Below are 14,962 nucleotides of genomic sequence, written 5' to 3' on the forward strand. Positions count from 1 at the left end.
GTGCAAGGGGAAAAGCTGCCCCATGTGTAGGTGGCGCCACAGCATTTTTCGGTCGCGAAAAGTGACGTCACGGCCTCTCCTCAGTTTTTTCCTTCCTCCTTGCTGGTGAAGGATGTTGCCACCTTCTGCACGGATTGGACCAACTTGCTACAACTTCATAACGGTGTGTACACCATGTGGACTGTAGATTGAAACAAAGCCTTATCAAATGTTAATTCTTGTGAATTTACTTAGTAGCACGTCTGTGCTTCAGGGCGGATCTCTGGAGCATCAAATATTCAGGCATATGAGTACATTGCACAACAAGAAGTGGCTGATGCTTCAGAATGAGGGAGACTTCAGGCTAGTGAAGATGGGTCGTGAAATAAATGCGGTGTTCTGAAAAGCAGGTGACACACCAGGCAAGTGGTGATGAAAACTAGCAATATCAGCGCAGTTTCAGGGAAGGGGTAACTAATCACAAAACAAAATTTGTTGTAGTGTGAGAGAGCTAGAAGGCGAAATGTAAAAAAACTACTTTGCGACACTAGTGGAGGTACTCTGGCTGAACCATGAAGCCGAGAGCACAAGCAGGCAAAAATAAATAGCAGGATGTTTTGTAATAGATTTCCAACGGGTTAGAAACGTCCAACGATTCTCCCAACAAGGGAAGCAGGGCATGTGTAAAATATATCGGAATCACAAGTCTGGTTGCTTGAGTTCTGCGAGAATTCTTATGATGGCATCTGGAAAAAATATAAGGTAATTTAATGAATCCTTAAGAGCACTCTGGACGAGCTAGTGATTATGATCACGAACAAATGATTCTTGTATGTAGTGAGTAACGGCTAATAATGTAGTAGGTCAAAACCTAGGGCAGCACAATTAACAATCGCTTGCCCACACGGTTTCACATTGCAATAAGTTTTCGTTTGGTAAAAAGAAAAGCTTTAACGATGAATATTCTTTAATGTTTTAGCCTTACAGGCCTCATGTTTGAAAGATCTGTCCATACATCCGCAGCCTTGTTTTCAAGGTGGCAAAGAGGAGGGAGAAAACCCGCCCCACTTTCAGCAGAGAGGGGAAAGATGAAAATAAGAGTGGGGGGTGACAAGAGGGCAATATGGAAAGAGAAATGCCCCTTATCACTTACATAGAGTATGGAGGGAAGAGACAGGGCGGGAGGTGATTGATGAGAAAGAGTGGAGAGAGGAATTTGTACGAGGCTGGGGTTGCTGGATTTGATTGGGTGAGTGGGGCGGGGGGACGGCCCTACATACAACGAACACACTGCGTACCTAGCAGCAACAGTGGCTGCTCTATACAGAGGGTATACTGATGCTACGTAATGCATGTTATGCCACATCATTTGAAGACTGTATACCAGGGGTCTCAAAGACAAAAAAGTCTACATATACTTGGGTATGAAAGAGAAGGTGAGTTGTCCGGTACATTGTTATTCAAAGTACCTGATGTCCATTCCAGGTTCACAAAGATTAAGTGACTAATGCCTCTTCACATTTCACACAATACGTGCCATCTGGGAACAAGGCCTTTTAGCTAATTTTAGTTGAAAAATGACTGATTTCGGAACAAAGGCTGCACCACACAGCTCCAAGGGCCGTGTGCTTGAGACCCCTAGTTTGTACTTTCTCTTTATTATTAAGGAGGAATGAACATTTTCCAAGCCATATTGAATATGAATAGTGTAGTTTCACCACCGAATTAAATCCGAATCATATAGAGGCACAACAAATCTGTACTAAGATTTGCTATTTTTTTAATATTAGTCCAGCATGAGCCATACTGTGAAGTGCCAGTGGCAGCGCTGCATTTAAATGTTATAAATTGCCCGGTTAAAGCTGTAGCTGTTGAAAGTTGAAACACTAATTATCACTAATTAGCCGCAACATAAATTCAGTTTGTGAACTGTATGTGTAAAAGTTACTTTATTCATTTGTGACTAACGAGAATAAATTAGTCATACTTCAAGGTATGAAATGAGCATCAAATATATATATGAGGAGCAGGAGGTAAAAAATTAATTCATGGCCCCCTGACATTGGGCTTCAAGGCAGGGCTTGATGAATTTGTCTCAAACCTACTGTCGTCCAGCCTTGGTAGCTATGCATGAGTATTATGAATGCCACCATGCAAATGGATAAATAGTTACGCTGAACCGTTCATCCCTCATATACCGATCATAGCAAAATGGTATGGAGCATCAGCATCGGCCCTGTATTTCAAGCAGTCTTTGAAGAAAAATACTATGGCAGGCCTAATTTGAACCTAGTGCAATTGTATTCAAAAGGATCGGTACATATTCATTTCAAATAATGTTAAAGATGCACTATTTGACTCCTTCTAACAATCAAATAGGGCGATGCTCAATTTGCTATTCCAAATATTTTAATTTTTTGACACCCATAATTGTTATATAGCACATAAACTCCAAGTGCTCACACAAACTCAGAACTTGGTGGCAGTTATGATGGCTGCAAATTCTCTAGCACAAAGTTCAGATGGCTTCCGACAGTTCGCTGAAGGTCCTCCAAGATGCTAAGCAAAACTCTGAAGTTCTCGCGACAGGCAAGCACACCGGATGGCACCGCCAGCGCATCGCTGATAGTCTTCAACACCTGAGTGACCTTTGTGAACATCTCGTTGTCCAAAGGCAGCGTTGTAAGGTTGCAGACAGATGTAAAGTTTGCAAGCCAATCGTAGTACGCTTGACTCCCAAAGTCAGGTTCATTCAGGAAATTGAATTCAGACGTGGTGACTTCACTGCCAACACCAGGGTCACCTTCCTCCATGCAGTCCATTGGCAGTCCTCTGAGTGAACGCTGAAGTATGTCACCTTGGTCGACTACCTCCACTTCCATGCAAGTCCGATTGCTGCCTTCCTGCAGCCTCCGCGAAGCATCATGTGGATTGCCTGCATTTACCGTAGTCTCTTCAAGAAGGTTTTCCACTCCTCCACTTGCACTTCTCAAAGTCGTGGTGTTGGAACTAAGTTCCGATATTGTCCCTCTTTCGTTCAAATGCTGCTCCTCGTGAACACCTGTACCATCATTTCCTTCCAGCCTAGCACACACTGGAAGGCCACTGGTGGAGACTGTGCTAACACAAGCAGCTAATTGTTCCCTCAAAAAATGGTCCCCTTTACTTCCAGGTTGGGCCTTGGTGGCATCAGTGCTACCAAGGCTGTTCCTCTGCGGTAATGTGTCACAATGATTTTGCACAGCAACCTTGTTGGGTGTTTTCCTCCCATCCCCAAGTCGATCCACAACTTTGCCAAGTATTTTCTTTTGCACACACAGCTTCAAGAGTGCCGCTTCACCATGGTACTTCACCGCATGCTCCTTCAGCTGGCAGGGACGCTTAAATGATGCTCCGCATTCGGGACAGGTTCTTCTCAGAGCTGGGTCATGTTCTTTCTCATGCCTCTTTCGGCTTGAGGCATTCGAAAATAGTCGCTTACAGATACTGCACTCAAACTGCCGTCGCTCACTACTATGTGTCAGCCGGTGTCGACTGAGGTCCGATCTTTGAAGAAAGGTCCGCTCACAGATGTCGCAAACAAAGCGGCCCTTATGCGATCCATCGTGGGTAGCCAAGTGCTCTTTGAGGTAGCCGAGCCGAGCAAACTCTCTGCTGCATCGAGGGCACGGGTAACGCCTCCTGGGGGAATTTGGGTTGTGCGTCTTCAGGTGGCGCCACAGACCGGTATTCTGCCGGAACTGCTGGCCACAGGTGGGGCAGGAGTATAGCATCTTGCCTTCGTGCCATGCCTGCATTGTAAAACACCGTGGCAAAACAAACCAGGGCATTTTAAACTGGCATGGAAAGAAAAAAAAGAAAGAGGTGAGGCTGCACCTTTAGCTATGCATCCTACAAGCCTGGGATGGGGAAATGACAAAATCCGCCTTTTTCACAAGACGTGGCGCCCTCTAGAGAGTGGTTGAAAATTCGTCTGGTAGTGGTTGAATATGTTCTCGGAAGACGCAGCCGCCTGCGAAGTGGCGATGTATTTACTTGACAGCTACTGCCACCTGTCGCAAACGCCTGTAACGAACATGATAGGTGCATGGTCTCCGGCATGCGCAGCTGGGTTGGTGGCTTGTTTTCAAACAGGAATGGGGTGCGCATGCGCAGAGCGGCCTTGTGAAAAGGCGGATTGCAATGCCCCCTCCCATCGCACTGGCTCAGTAACTATGGCATTCACCTGTCTAGCCCCAGGTTGTGGCAGCAGATCACCACATCTCTTCCTCTCTCTTATCTTTCCTCTGTCTCCCTCATCCCTTGTCTCTCATCAATTCTGTTCACACGAAACTCTTATCTTCCTCTCTCCATCTTTTCTCTGTCTCCATCACCCTACGTCTCTCAGCAATGCTATTTGGGCAAGGCCTACGTGAACCTCTATTCTAAGAGTTAAGACTGCCCACCGAGTGGACATATCCAAATGGATCTGGCTTATACTGGGCACATATCCATCTTCCAAAAGCTTTCAAATGTCGTTGTTACCATTTTGGACTGCATTAGTTGAGTAGGCAGTCCCATCCGCTATAAATCGATTAAGGCCATCTATTCCAGCTTTAAATGTTTGATAAATTCATAACTGTTCAAAACATAAGTTTTGCAGCATCCACTTTAGTACCACAGTGATAAGTGTGAGTTCAGTTGAGATCACCTATATGACAGGATGGGTCAACTGTAGTTGTACAGCCATCACTTCTGCGTTTGGATGCTTTATCCAATCAGCGTGCAGCTAGGTGGACATACTTCCAGATATGCACTTCTTCATACAGGCCCAGGTGAATGCCGGTGTTTTCAGTAAAACACACTAGTTGCGAGCAACACCATTCACTAAGGGGAGAGCACTACAACTGTAAAACTGTGTCAGTATGCCTCAAGGATGCACAGTAAGACCGAATGAGGTTTATTATTAACATGCCACTCACCTGATGCTCAGCTAATGTGAGCCTGCTGGAGAACATCCTGTGGCACTTGGCACATTCCAATGGTGAGATGCTGCCTGCAGTTCCTGGCAAGACAAGTCGGGCAATAATGACGTGATGCTTACAATAACATAAATGCAACAATGTGTCCCCTTATGCACCAGTTTTAAGCAGCAGATTTAAAACACGTTTGCTAAAGCAAACACCACATGGCCACAGCTTTAGTATTACACTGGCATTGTGCAGTACAATGTCGGTGCATGTTAAGAACCCCAGAATGTCTAATCTATCTGGAGCCCTCCACTACGGTGTCCCTTGTAGCCTGAGTCGCTTTGGGGCGTAAAACCCTCTAAAAAACCAAACCTACGAGTACCAGAGGCTTCAATCTAGTATATTTATGCAAATGTCAAGCAACTCTAAGCACATTTGCTAGCATGCTATAGTAACCCAGGTAGCACCGAACATTATAATAATGTTATAAATTTGTTGTCTAAGTTGCCTGGATGTTGCTTAACATTCTCTGACATAAAAATAACATTAGCAAAACATTCAAAAGAAACATTTTACTAATATTGACTTTTGAATGTTATGATAATGTATTCAATGTTTATGTTGCATTGTAAACATTATTTTAATGTTACAAACAAATGTTGTTTTAATATTGTTTCCTAAATGTTCAAGTAATATTTGGATCGTAACTATAAAACAACATATAGCATATATAACACTGAGTCCCAGCACTTTTGCCCTTTTTCTTCCAGTAACCATGTTTTTTCAATAACACTTCTTTGCATCTAGAGCTTTGAGATGATGCCCACCGTAGAATGCAAACACAGCCCTAATATTTTGCAAGAAAGTATTGCTTATTATCCATTCACAACTATCATTAATGGAACACCCGTCGGTGATGGATATAAAAGGTTGACTCTATGCTATTTGCTCAGAGGTAAGTGTAGGAATGGTGCTGTATTGTGGAGTTGTGCTTTATTGTGGTCTTTGTAAAGCGTGGAAGCTGTGTACCATCACGAGCAGTGAGCTTACATGTGCGTTCAATGTTGCTCTACTTTTTCATGAATGTTACATTTATGTTGTTTAAATGTTTATGGAAACATATACCAATATTTATATGTAACATTGCTAAAACATTAGAAATAACATTAACAACATCAAAATAATGTTCGACTGAAACAAAAATGTAACATTTCTCTAATGTTTCAGTGCTACCTGGGAAGTGGCCTTGGTGCCAGAATTGACCTTCATAAGTAGTTGCCACTTACACCTCAGATGCACACACAAGAGCATGAACCCTACTTTGCCACTTCAAGACATAAATGGTTATCGTAATGATCATGACAGGAAGGGAAAAACACAAAGGACAGATGTGGCTGGTGCAAAACAACAAAACAAGTATAATTAATCTGTTCGCAGAAGTCTTTTTTGATTACCAGCCTGCTTTGTAAAGAACCCTTCAGCATGGCAAAAATTTGCGAGCACAAGTGAAATCATTCACAAACAGCACAGCCATGCTGCAAGAATGTACTCTGGGCGACTTGGCACCATGAAATAAAACATTAACATGCACTTATAGCAATAAAGTATTACCAAATGGTCAAAAAAGTGGGCACTGCTTCCAGCGGCCTTGAAAGTGGCTCATGTGCATGCTGCTGCTGCTAATAGGATCAAGGATTTGTGACGGCACACATTTATGTGTTGCACATCGAAACATGGCTCCCGAATTGGCTCCTGCTCATACTATGCTTTGCATAGGTTGGCCCTAGGCACAGTTTACTAGAAGAAGAAGATGAGGAGGAAGAAAGGCAGGGAGGTTAACCGGTAAAAGAAACCGGTTTGCTACCTTGCACTGGGGGAAGGGGGTGAGTGGATATAAAAGTGGTGGGTAAGAGAAGGATGGGTGCAGTCAGTATAGTCGCATCAAAGCCATATCAGATCACATCACATCACGTCACTGTCATATCACGTCATATAACAGCAAAATCACAGCCTATCGATCGGGCCCATGGTTTTCATGAAGCGGAGCAGTGCCTGGGAGGCCTTCGCCGATGATGGCCGCGGCCAGTGACCTAGAATCTTAATTTCAGTCAGTGGGCGTCCATCAAGATGCTCCAGCGCATGGCAGAGACACTGTCTTCCACACTGTATATGGGGCACTCACAAAGTTTGTGGCCTATAGTCTCGTCGCACCCGCAGGTTGCACATGCAGGGCTATTCGCCATACCTATCACAAAAGAATAAGAGTTTGTGAATGCTACACCAATCCACAGGTGGCACAGCAAAGTTTCTTCGCGTCGGGGTAGGCCAGGTGGAAGCCGGAGCTTCAGGTCAGGGTCCAGGGATTTTAAACGGCAGTTCCACGCAAACTGGCCAGAATTCTACAAGGCGAGTGTGTGCTCCAGCGCAAGTGCGCGAAGCCTGCCCACTGCGTTTGCCCTGGAAAAGGGGATCAACACACAATCGCTCTCTTGGGAGCTGTTCGCGCGACTTTGTGCACACGGAGATTGCCCGCTATGCCGCTGTGTCCTGGAAGCCATTATTGGTAGATGATGTAATGTCCTCCACTTATGGCATAGTGAAGAAGTTCTCGTATTTTCGCAATGAGTTGCTCATGGGCTCCACGGCGGAGAGCCGCTTTTAAGGCTTGCAGGGATGCTTTTGAATCTTTGAAAATAGACCACCGCTGAGAGCTCTGCTGACTGATATGCCTAATTGCGACATGAAGAGCGGTTAGCTCTGCGGCTGTCGAAGAAGTCCGGTGAATTGTCCTAGCTTTTATTTCTGAAGTAATTGCGGGTATGAGCATGGAGCCTGAAGAACTTGTGGCATTCACCGAACCGTCGATGTAGACTTGCAAACGATTTGCATGGTGCGCATGAAAGTATTAAGAGTGACTTGTTTTAGTTCTGTTGGCGATAGCTCTACCTTCTTCCTGATGCCAGGTATTGAAAGAAGCACATAGGGTTGATGCAGGCTCCACAGTGGAGAGGATGGTCTAGATGGGAGTGCAAACGAGGAGAGCAGAATAGTGTGATGTGCATTAACGGTTTCTGTAAACAATGTACATGGCCTGGTAATAGGAAGACTGGCCAAATGATGAGAGAGAACTCGGGAGATGTGTCGGAAATGTGCACTCAGGGCATCGACTGTTAGGTAGGTAGTTATGGAATGCTCCTGTGCAATTAATATGTTAGCAACCGTAGAGGCACAATTCGGCAATCCCAGACAGGTTCGCCGAGCTTTACAGTTCGCACAGCCATATCAGCTAGCACAATTTACAACAAAAGGTCAAAATCCTGAACTTTATTTTTCATGCACATACTACTGATGACTTTGTCCCTATGATTAAACAGTTGGACGTTTGAGGGCAACAGCATCGTTTCCTCACTTGTTGGGTACCTGTCTTTTATGCAGTTCCAGTTTCTTTAAGTTGCGAAGTGGTGGCAAATTTCGGTGGCCGTCATTATCGATGGTGCACATGCATGTTACACATGAGGAGACAACACTTGCCGCATGTAAAAAAATTGTAAATGTGAAAGGGATCAACATGACTAAGGAAAACATTAATTATAAGGGAGTAATTACTCTTTGCCATCCACCCAAACACAGCCACACCGCCACAAAGAAAAGCTATACAGCTTTCTCAGAAACTTTGCAGTCAAAGAAAAATTCGTCCTCGTCCGGGGGTTGGAACCTGGACCACTGCCTTTCTGGCGCAGTTGCTCTACCAACTGAGCTAACCAGGGTGGTGAGCAGATCAGATGGTAGGGCAAAAGTGAACTGATCAATAACCAGAAGTGGGAACAGTGTTGATCGAATATTTAGGGAAATCCCTCAAGGTGTAGTGCATTTATAATAAGGGAGTAATTATTTACTGGCATCCAGCCAAGCGCAGCTATACAGCTACAAAAGAAAGCTATACAGCTTTCTCATAAACCTTCGTCCTGGTCCAAGGTTGTCAATGGATGTCAAAGAGTAATTACTCCCTCATTACAAATCTACTCCACTTTGGGGGATTCCCCTAAATATTCGACCAAAGCAGAATTCACTGTCCAGAGAATATTGGTATAACGCCAGCCCATCCTAGCGCTTAGTTACACCCCAATTTGTGTGCCACTAGGCAGAAAGGACCTTACTTGCATGTATAAACTGGTGCTTCGTCCTCTTCAGCCTGGAGTCGAAACGACGTCCACAAGTCTTGCAGGGAAACTTGCCACCTCGCGTATCTTTGTGCATTTCAGGTGCCACCGCTTCTGCAAAAGCATGGGTGCTTTTTTTTCTACTTCTTTTTTTTTTGGCCATAGCCTAGTCTGCACAACTGAGATCTTTCATTGTGGCTTACAAACATGCATGCCCACACTTATCGCGCAGCTGTTCATCACAACTATCCTAGAAGATATCCACAAAAACCAGTTTGAAGACACCTTTTCTGTCACAATATTGTTACATATATGCCCTGCTTGACAGAACAGTCACACAAGTCATCAGCCGTTGTGTTTCTTGAGCTAACCTTCTTGCCAAGTATCAATATTTTCTGGCCGGAAGCCTGAACTGCATTATTTGGCTTACTATTATACACAGTAACACCTCATGAGCCAGCTAAGTATTTGTCCTACTTTTAACACTATTGCAGCATTCTAAAACTGTGTGCGAGCGATGGTAGCTCTGTTTCAGAAGAGAAAATAAAGTAGTGAATGCGTCATAATTCTGTAAGTGCACGGCTTGTGGTAATTTTAAATACACTCCTCTGGCATCAAACCTGAAACTTGAAAACCTTGGTGTGATGATTTGTTTAAAGCACACTAGGGCCACCACATCTTCACCAATTCTATCATTCTGAAGGCCCTGCACACCATTACTATTTGGGGCAACAAGAAAAGAAACAAGAGTTCAAAAACCTGCACGTGCCTAAGTCGAATGTGCAAAATACTGGCAAACACACTCTTTGTGGCTTTCGTTCATCATGGCTTCCGAGGTAGGCAATCCTTACTAACAGCACATGCTTAAACGAGACGTTTGCAGGTGACATAGTACATGCTCACATGCTTGCAAAATGCTGCGGTTATCGAGGTGCAGGTTTATGCTTACTGGTTTTTATTAAAGCATGCATTGTGAAGCTTCAGCTAGAGCAAGTGCCAAAATTATGTTTGTGAATCTCAGTGCTTTCTTACCCATCTTTTCATGTTCCTAAACATTGCCAGGAAATATGACTTCATGCCATACCTGCCATATGTTCACTGCAAGTTAGCACAGCTTAAAATGATTAACTCAAATGCTTAAGGCATGCGGGCCCTTGGCTAGCGAGTCCATGAGTGCAGGGAAAATAAACCAATAGCAACGACTATCATATATTCAATATTAAATTGAAATATGCCTACTTGAAAGGCTTCGTCTCGTTTCTCTCTTCATTAAAGCTTATTTCCAGCCATCGTCGAGTGAAAAACTTCTGCGCCATCAGCACTGTCTGCTTGATGTTGCCTGCTAGCATGTGCTGCATGATGGGATTGCATAACACTCGACCATCGGTCTTCACTGTGATGCACTCAAGTTGCGCTCGTGCAATGCGAACATATGACACTGAACGCATGGCAGCCAGGCGAACGCGCAACACAGCAGGTAAGTACACAGAAGATCACTAGAGTGCTATCAGCGGAAGGCACCATAAGATATACTTTCAAATAGATGGTACATGATGTATAAGAGCATGAGTATCAGTTATGTATAGCACGGAATCAATCGGGCCTGCCTAGAGTGCTTAGGTGGTGTGCTTTAGAGCAAACGAAATGGCATCTCATCACAGCTGCGTTATGTTGGACAACGTGCTTGTGTCTGTGAGGTTCCAATGTATATTTAGCTTCACTCATGCAGCACAGATATCGTCAGTGATAGTTGATACCTGTTTCACACTAACCATTTATTTACGTTCCACAGCACTGCTCGAGTATTCTAGACGAGTTTATTGTCTAGTGAAAAGGTGAAAAATTGAGATCTTTTGAGCATACACTTGCATGACAACAAATCCGAGATGTGCACTTCGCCAGGATTGCTGGACTACCAATGCACGCTGTTTTTTGCTATGCATGAAATTTTGTAACTACTTACGAGTGGAGTTTTTGCCTCCTGGTGTAGTTCGAACACTTGCGCTGTTTTGATTTTCTTCCTCGGCTGCATCTGAAGCATCACTTGACTTGTCTTGCAGGTCATAGTGACTGAGGGTGATTAATAGAGGCATATTGTCACAGCATAAAAACACACGATGGTGTACACTTTTCATCAAATATATAACTGCTTCTTTTTTCTCCAGCGAATTCTATGCAGAGCCAAAGATATCAATCTACCTTGTTGTGAAACCTGAAACTTTTGATACTGACTTTCTAAAAAAGTCTGGATACAAACATGTGTATACATTAGCAGTAGATAAGCATGTGTCACAGCAGTTATGAAATTGCAACATGCTTTACATGAACAAAGGAAATAAGCACCAAAGGGACCATGCAATCATCCGTTTCTGAAAATTGACTTCGAAAAACAAGAATAAAATGATACAACAAAATCAATCTATTACACCATGTTGCACATGGTGCAAAGATGAATGTTGTAATAATTGATGTCTGTTACATAAAATGTGAGCACACTCATCCAAAGCACTTGTGTGGTGCTCTTCAGGGTAAAGAAAACTGAGCACATATAAAAATAAAAGCAAATGAGATGAGCCTCCCTTTATGCAGGTATACAAAGCTCTCTGTACATTAGTCCAAGAGCACTTTGCTCTATCTCTCTAGGCCGATCTGCTAATGTCTGCATCCAGTTGTGCACATGAAGTGAATAAAAGTTTAGTGTATCAGGACAAGGTTATCAATTTTGCAGCAAGTCGCAGTGTCTGTCTCTTAATGTATATTTCACGAGCGAAACCTATACAACACAAATGAAGCAAGGTTTTAGTAATATGCTTTCATTATTTGAGGAAACAAATTGTTTAATATATATGATGTAAAGTTGCTTGTTCATTCATGAAAAAAAAAAAAAAAAGTTCGACATGGAAAGGAAATTATGCAGGCAGTTGAGACAAGACAAAGTAAGACATTGCAGTGGAAACTAAGGAATAGCTTACATGCTGCATGCTATAAAATGGCGAGAGACCGAAACTATACATGGCGAATCAGACGATGTATACGTTAGACGTTACTTGCAATATATGTGACAATTCACTCGACACCTGTGTCTTTTAATGTTTTTAAACCCGCAAGGCTCCTTCTACCCCCTTAATTTCTGCTTTCCCCGAGAGGACAAACAGAAATATAAGAATGGTGAGTAACTCGCGTTGTTCATGCGAAACAGATGCACGCAGACTTACTCGAACCGGGCCGGCAAGCTTGTTTTTCGAGCTGCAAGAGATAAGACAAATCTATCATTTCAATGTAAGTACATTAATGATCTATAGCAGCAAAACCTGCTAGTTAGAAAACGCCTGCAGGCATACTATTTCTACTTTTTTTCTTCAACCAACCAACTCCTAAAGTCGAGTTCAGGACGCCCATCTTTCACCTCCAACTCTCTCTTCCGAATCCGTTTTTTTTTTTCCTTTATTTTGCGTCTTACCGTCTATTCTATTTTCTTTCCCATTAATTGATTTCAAATAAAATTCTAGTCACCGCCTGATTAATGGCCAATCCCCCTAGAAGGTTCAGCAACAGCTCAAACCTCCGACTTCATTTAACCATTTAACGCTGAACATGTGCGGCCAATATTATGCTGTGTCCCGCTCATTGAACGAGCCAATGCTTTTTCTTCTTGCAGATAATTAGGGCTTGCCGATAGTACTGAGGAGCTCTGGTGTAAGATGCGACGACACAGGAAGAGAAAAGGCTGGATTACGCTGAACGTCAAGCGAGACAAGACGTCCGAAAAATGCTCGACACCAAGACCCGCGAACGCACCTCTACTGAGGCATTCCATGTTCTTTTTTAGGCTGCCAGTGACTATTCAGTGCAATAAGATGGCATGCCAGAGCGCATATTTCAAACTCGTTTAACCATGCATGGTACACCGTGCCATGGAGCAAGGAACGAGCATTATCATTCATCAGCAGGGCGCCGCCATTTTGATTTTTTGAGCAACTGAGAAACTGTTCAGTTCAGTTCGTGGTGTTTTATGCGGTAACCTTATTTAATTTGTATTGTTTTGCAGTGTTTGTAAAAGGATGAATGATTTTCTTATTGTTGCACGTTTATCTGAGAATAACCGGCAGAGGACACCCGTACCAACGCTAACCCGTACCTCCCTTAAACAAAATGTAGGTAGTCGCTCGCTAGCTCTATGTGAAAACAGCTGACACTGGAGAAATGATGCTACTGCGAGTGGATTGCGGAAAATCGGAAACCGGCAAAACTGCAGAACTCGCAGAAGGTAAAAGGTAAAAGAACTGCTTGGAAGCGCGGAGTAGTTTTTTTACAACGGAGTGCAAGTGCGCTATTTTGGTTGGTTGCGCCGTGTCATCGGTGTCATGTAAAGTGTCGACTGCCTGTGCTCAGAGTTTGCAAAGCCCTGATACCCAAAACAAGAGTATACAATCCAGCCCTGCATCGTCGACTCGTCGTTGCTTTGCATATGCAGACGCGTCATGGTGAAGTGTTTCGTGTCCAACTGTCACTCGGGCACTCCGTTGTGCTCCGAAAAGCGCTCGTTCTTCATGCCTCCGGCGAGCGAAGAGAGGCTGGCAAAGTGGCGTGAGGCGGTGGGTCCCGATGAATCCGGGAGAGAGCTCACCCGCATGGACCGAATCTGCGACAGGCACTTCGAACCGCGCTACATCCGGAGGACGTTGTACAAAACCCCCTTCCCCGCACAAAGGCCACCTGGACTGATGAGCGACGCTGTCCCGTCAATATTCGAGCCTTCACAGTCCACACTGCTTTCGGGCACCAAGAGCGCGGTCAAACAGTTTGACGCCAATGCCAAAGGTCGGGGTGAGGTTGATAGTTCGCGAGACCAGGTCGGGTGCGCAGAAAAGGGAGCGGAAGAAAAATACGAGAATGCAAACAGTATCACGCAGAGGGCGACAGTTGAAGTCGTCGCCTCCAAGAAAGCAGCGGACGGTCGTATGAGAGCCCAGGATGAGTCGGCAGCAAAAAACCTCTTCAACCATCTTTTCGAAGTCGCCAAGCGTCTCAGTCTTCCAGGAAATTCGTGGGCGGTCCACTGCATCGACAAGAACGGCGTCCGCGACATGATCTTCTCCCAGCTTGTGGTCAAGCACGCGCCACAGATGGCGACCGTCTACTCGCCCAGAACCGTGCTGGTCAGGAGAAACATGACTGTGAATGTCCTTCTAATGGGAGTGACAGCCAAGTCCGTTGCCGACGTCAGCACGGAGGTTTCGAGCGTCGCTGATCTGGAGAAACTTCTCCGTGCCGTGGACGCGCTGCGGGTCTGCAAGGGAGGCCCAAACAGCAAGGTGTACCCAAAGGCAGAACCCGAGTGCGCCTATTTGGACTCGCTCAGCGCCTGGAGGCACAACCATTGCCCGCTTGTATTGACGGAGCCGGGCGATACGTGCCGAATGTGCCACAGTCTCTCTGACACGCTCAGGGTGAACATGAACCGTGCCATAGCGAGACAGAATGCTGCGATACCGCTTAAGGCCATCCGGGTGCCGAGGATGTTTCGAGAGGATGTTTTGCAGTTGCGGAAAGCGAACTGTGCGCTGAGGAGGTCGAACAGAAGGCTCGAGCGGCGAATCGAGATGGTTAGCAGAGAGCTGAAGGAATTGAGGCAGGAGATCGAGGTGGTGCGCTACCAAACGCAGGAGCAAAACAGTTGACCTTCTGGAGAAGGCAACATGGAAATCTCGTTTTTCAGCAAGTAAAAGCTGCTGATGTGTACAGTTCTATGTCATGAGTGCTACTTTTAGGAAAAAAAGATTATTTTAAATGTTTCATCTGACTACCTACACTATTGCGGTTTGTAAACCTGTATTTTCTGAACAAAGAACAATGTGATGTAGTGGTCATCAG

At 44.6% G+C, this 14,962-nt stretch overlaps 1 protein-coding gene across 3 annotated transcripts; it reads right to left on the reverse strand.

Moving 5' to 3' along the window:
- Positions 1-1,636: 1,636 nt before the first annotated feature.
- LOC146189473 (uncharacterized) lies at positions 1,637-13,027 on the reverse strand. 3 transcript variants are annotated; one of them, XM_084604280.1, is made up of 6 exons: positions 12,651-12,842; positions 12,304-12,334; positions 11,052-11,158; positions 9,086-9,202; positions 4,941-5,023; positions 1,637-3,770 (listed from the first exon to the last, which is right to left on the reverse strand). In XM_084604280.1, exons 1-6 carry the CDS (start codon positions 12,682-12,684, stop codon positions 2,466-2,468), a joined length of 1,677 nt encoding a protein of 558 aa, XP_084460406.1. In that variant the 5' UTR covers positions 12,685-12,842; the 3' UTR covers positions 1,637-2,465. The 3 variants fall into 3 exon arrangements, with proteins under 3 accessions (XP_084460406.1, XP_084460408.1, XP_084460407.1); XM_084604281.1 differs by lacking the exon at positions 12,651-12,842 and adding an exon at positions 12,887-13,027 and having other exon boundaries at positions 1,640-3,770; XM_084604282.1 differs by lacking the exons at positions 12,304-12,334; positions 12,651-12,842 and adding an exon at positions 10,328-10,440.
- Between the last annotated feature and the right edge of the window lie 1,935 nt (positions 13,028-14,962).

Source organism: Amblyomma maculatum, chromosome 5 (genome assembly GCF_055883805.1).
Source record: "Amblyomma maculatum isolate TAMU_Amacu chromosome 5, ASM5588380v1, whole genome shotgun sequence".
Classification (NCBI taxonomy): Eukaryota; Metazoa; Arthropoda; class Arachnida; order Ixodida; family Ixodidae; genus Amblyomma; species Amblyomma maculatum.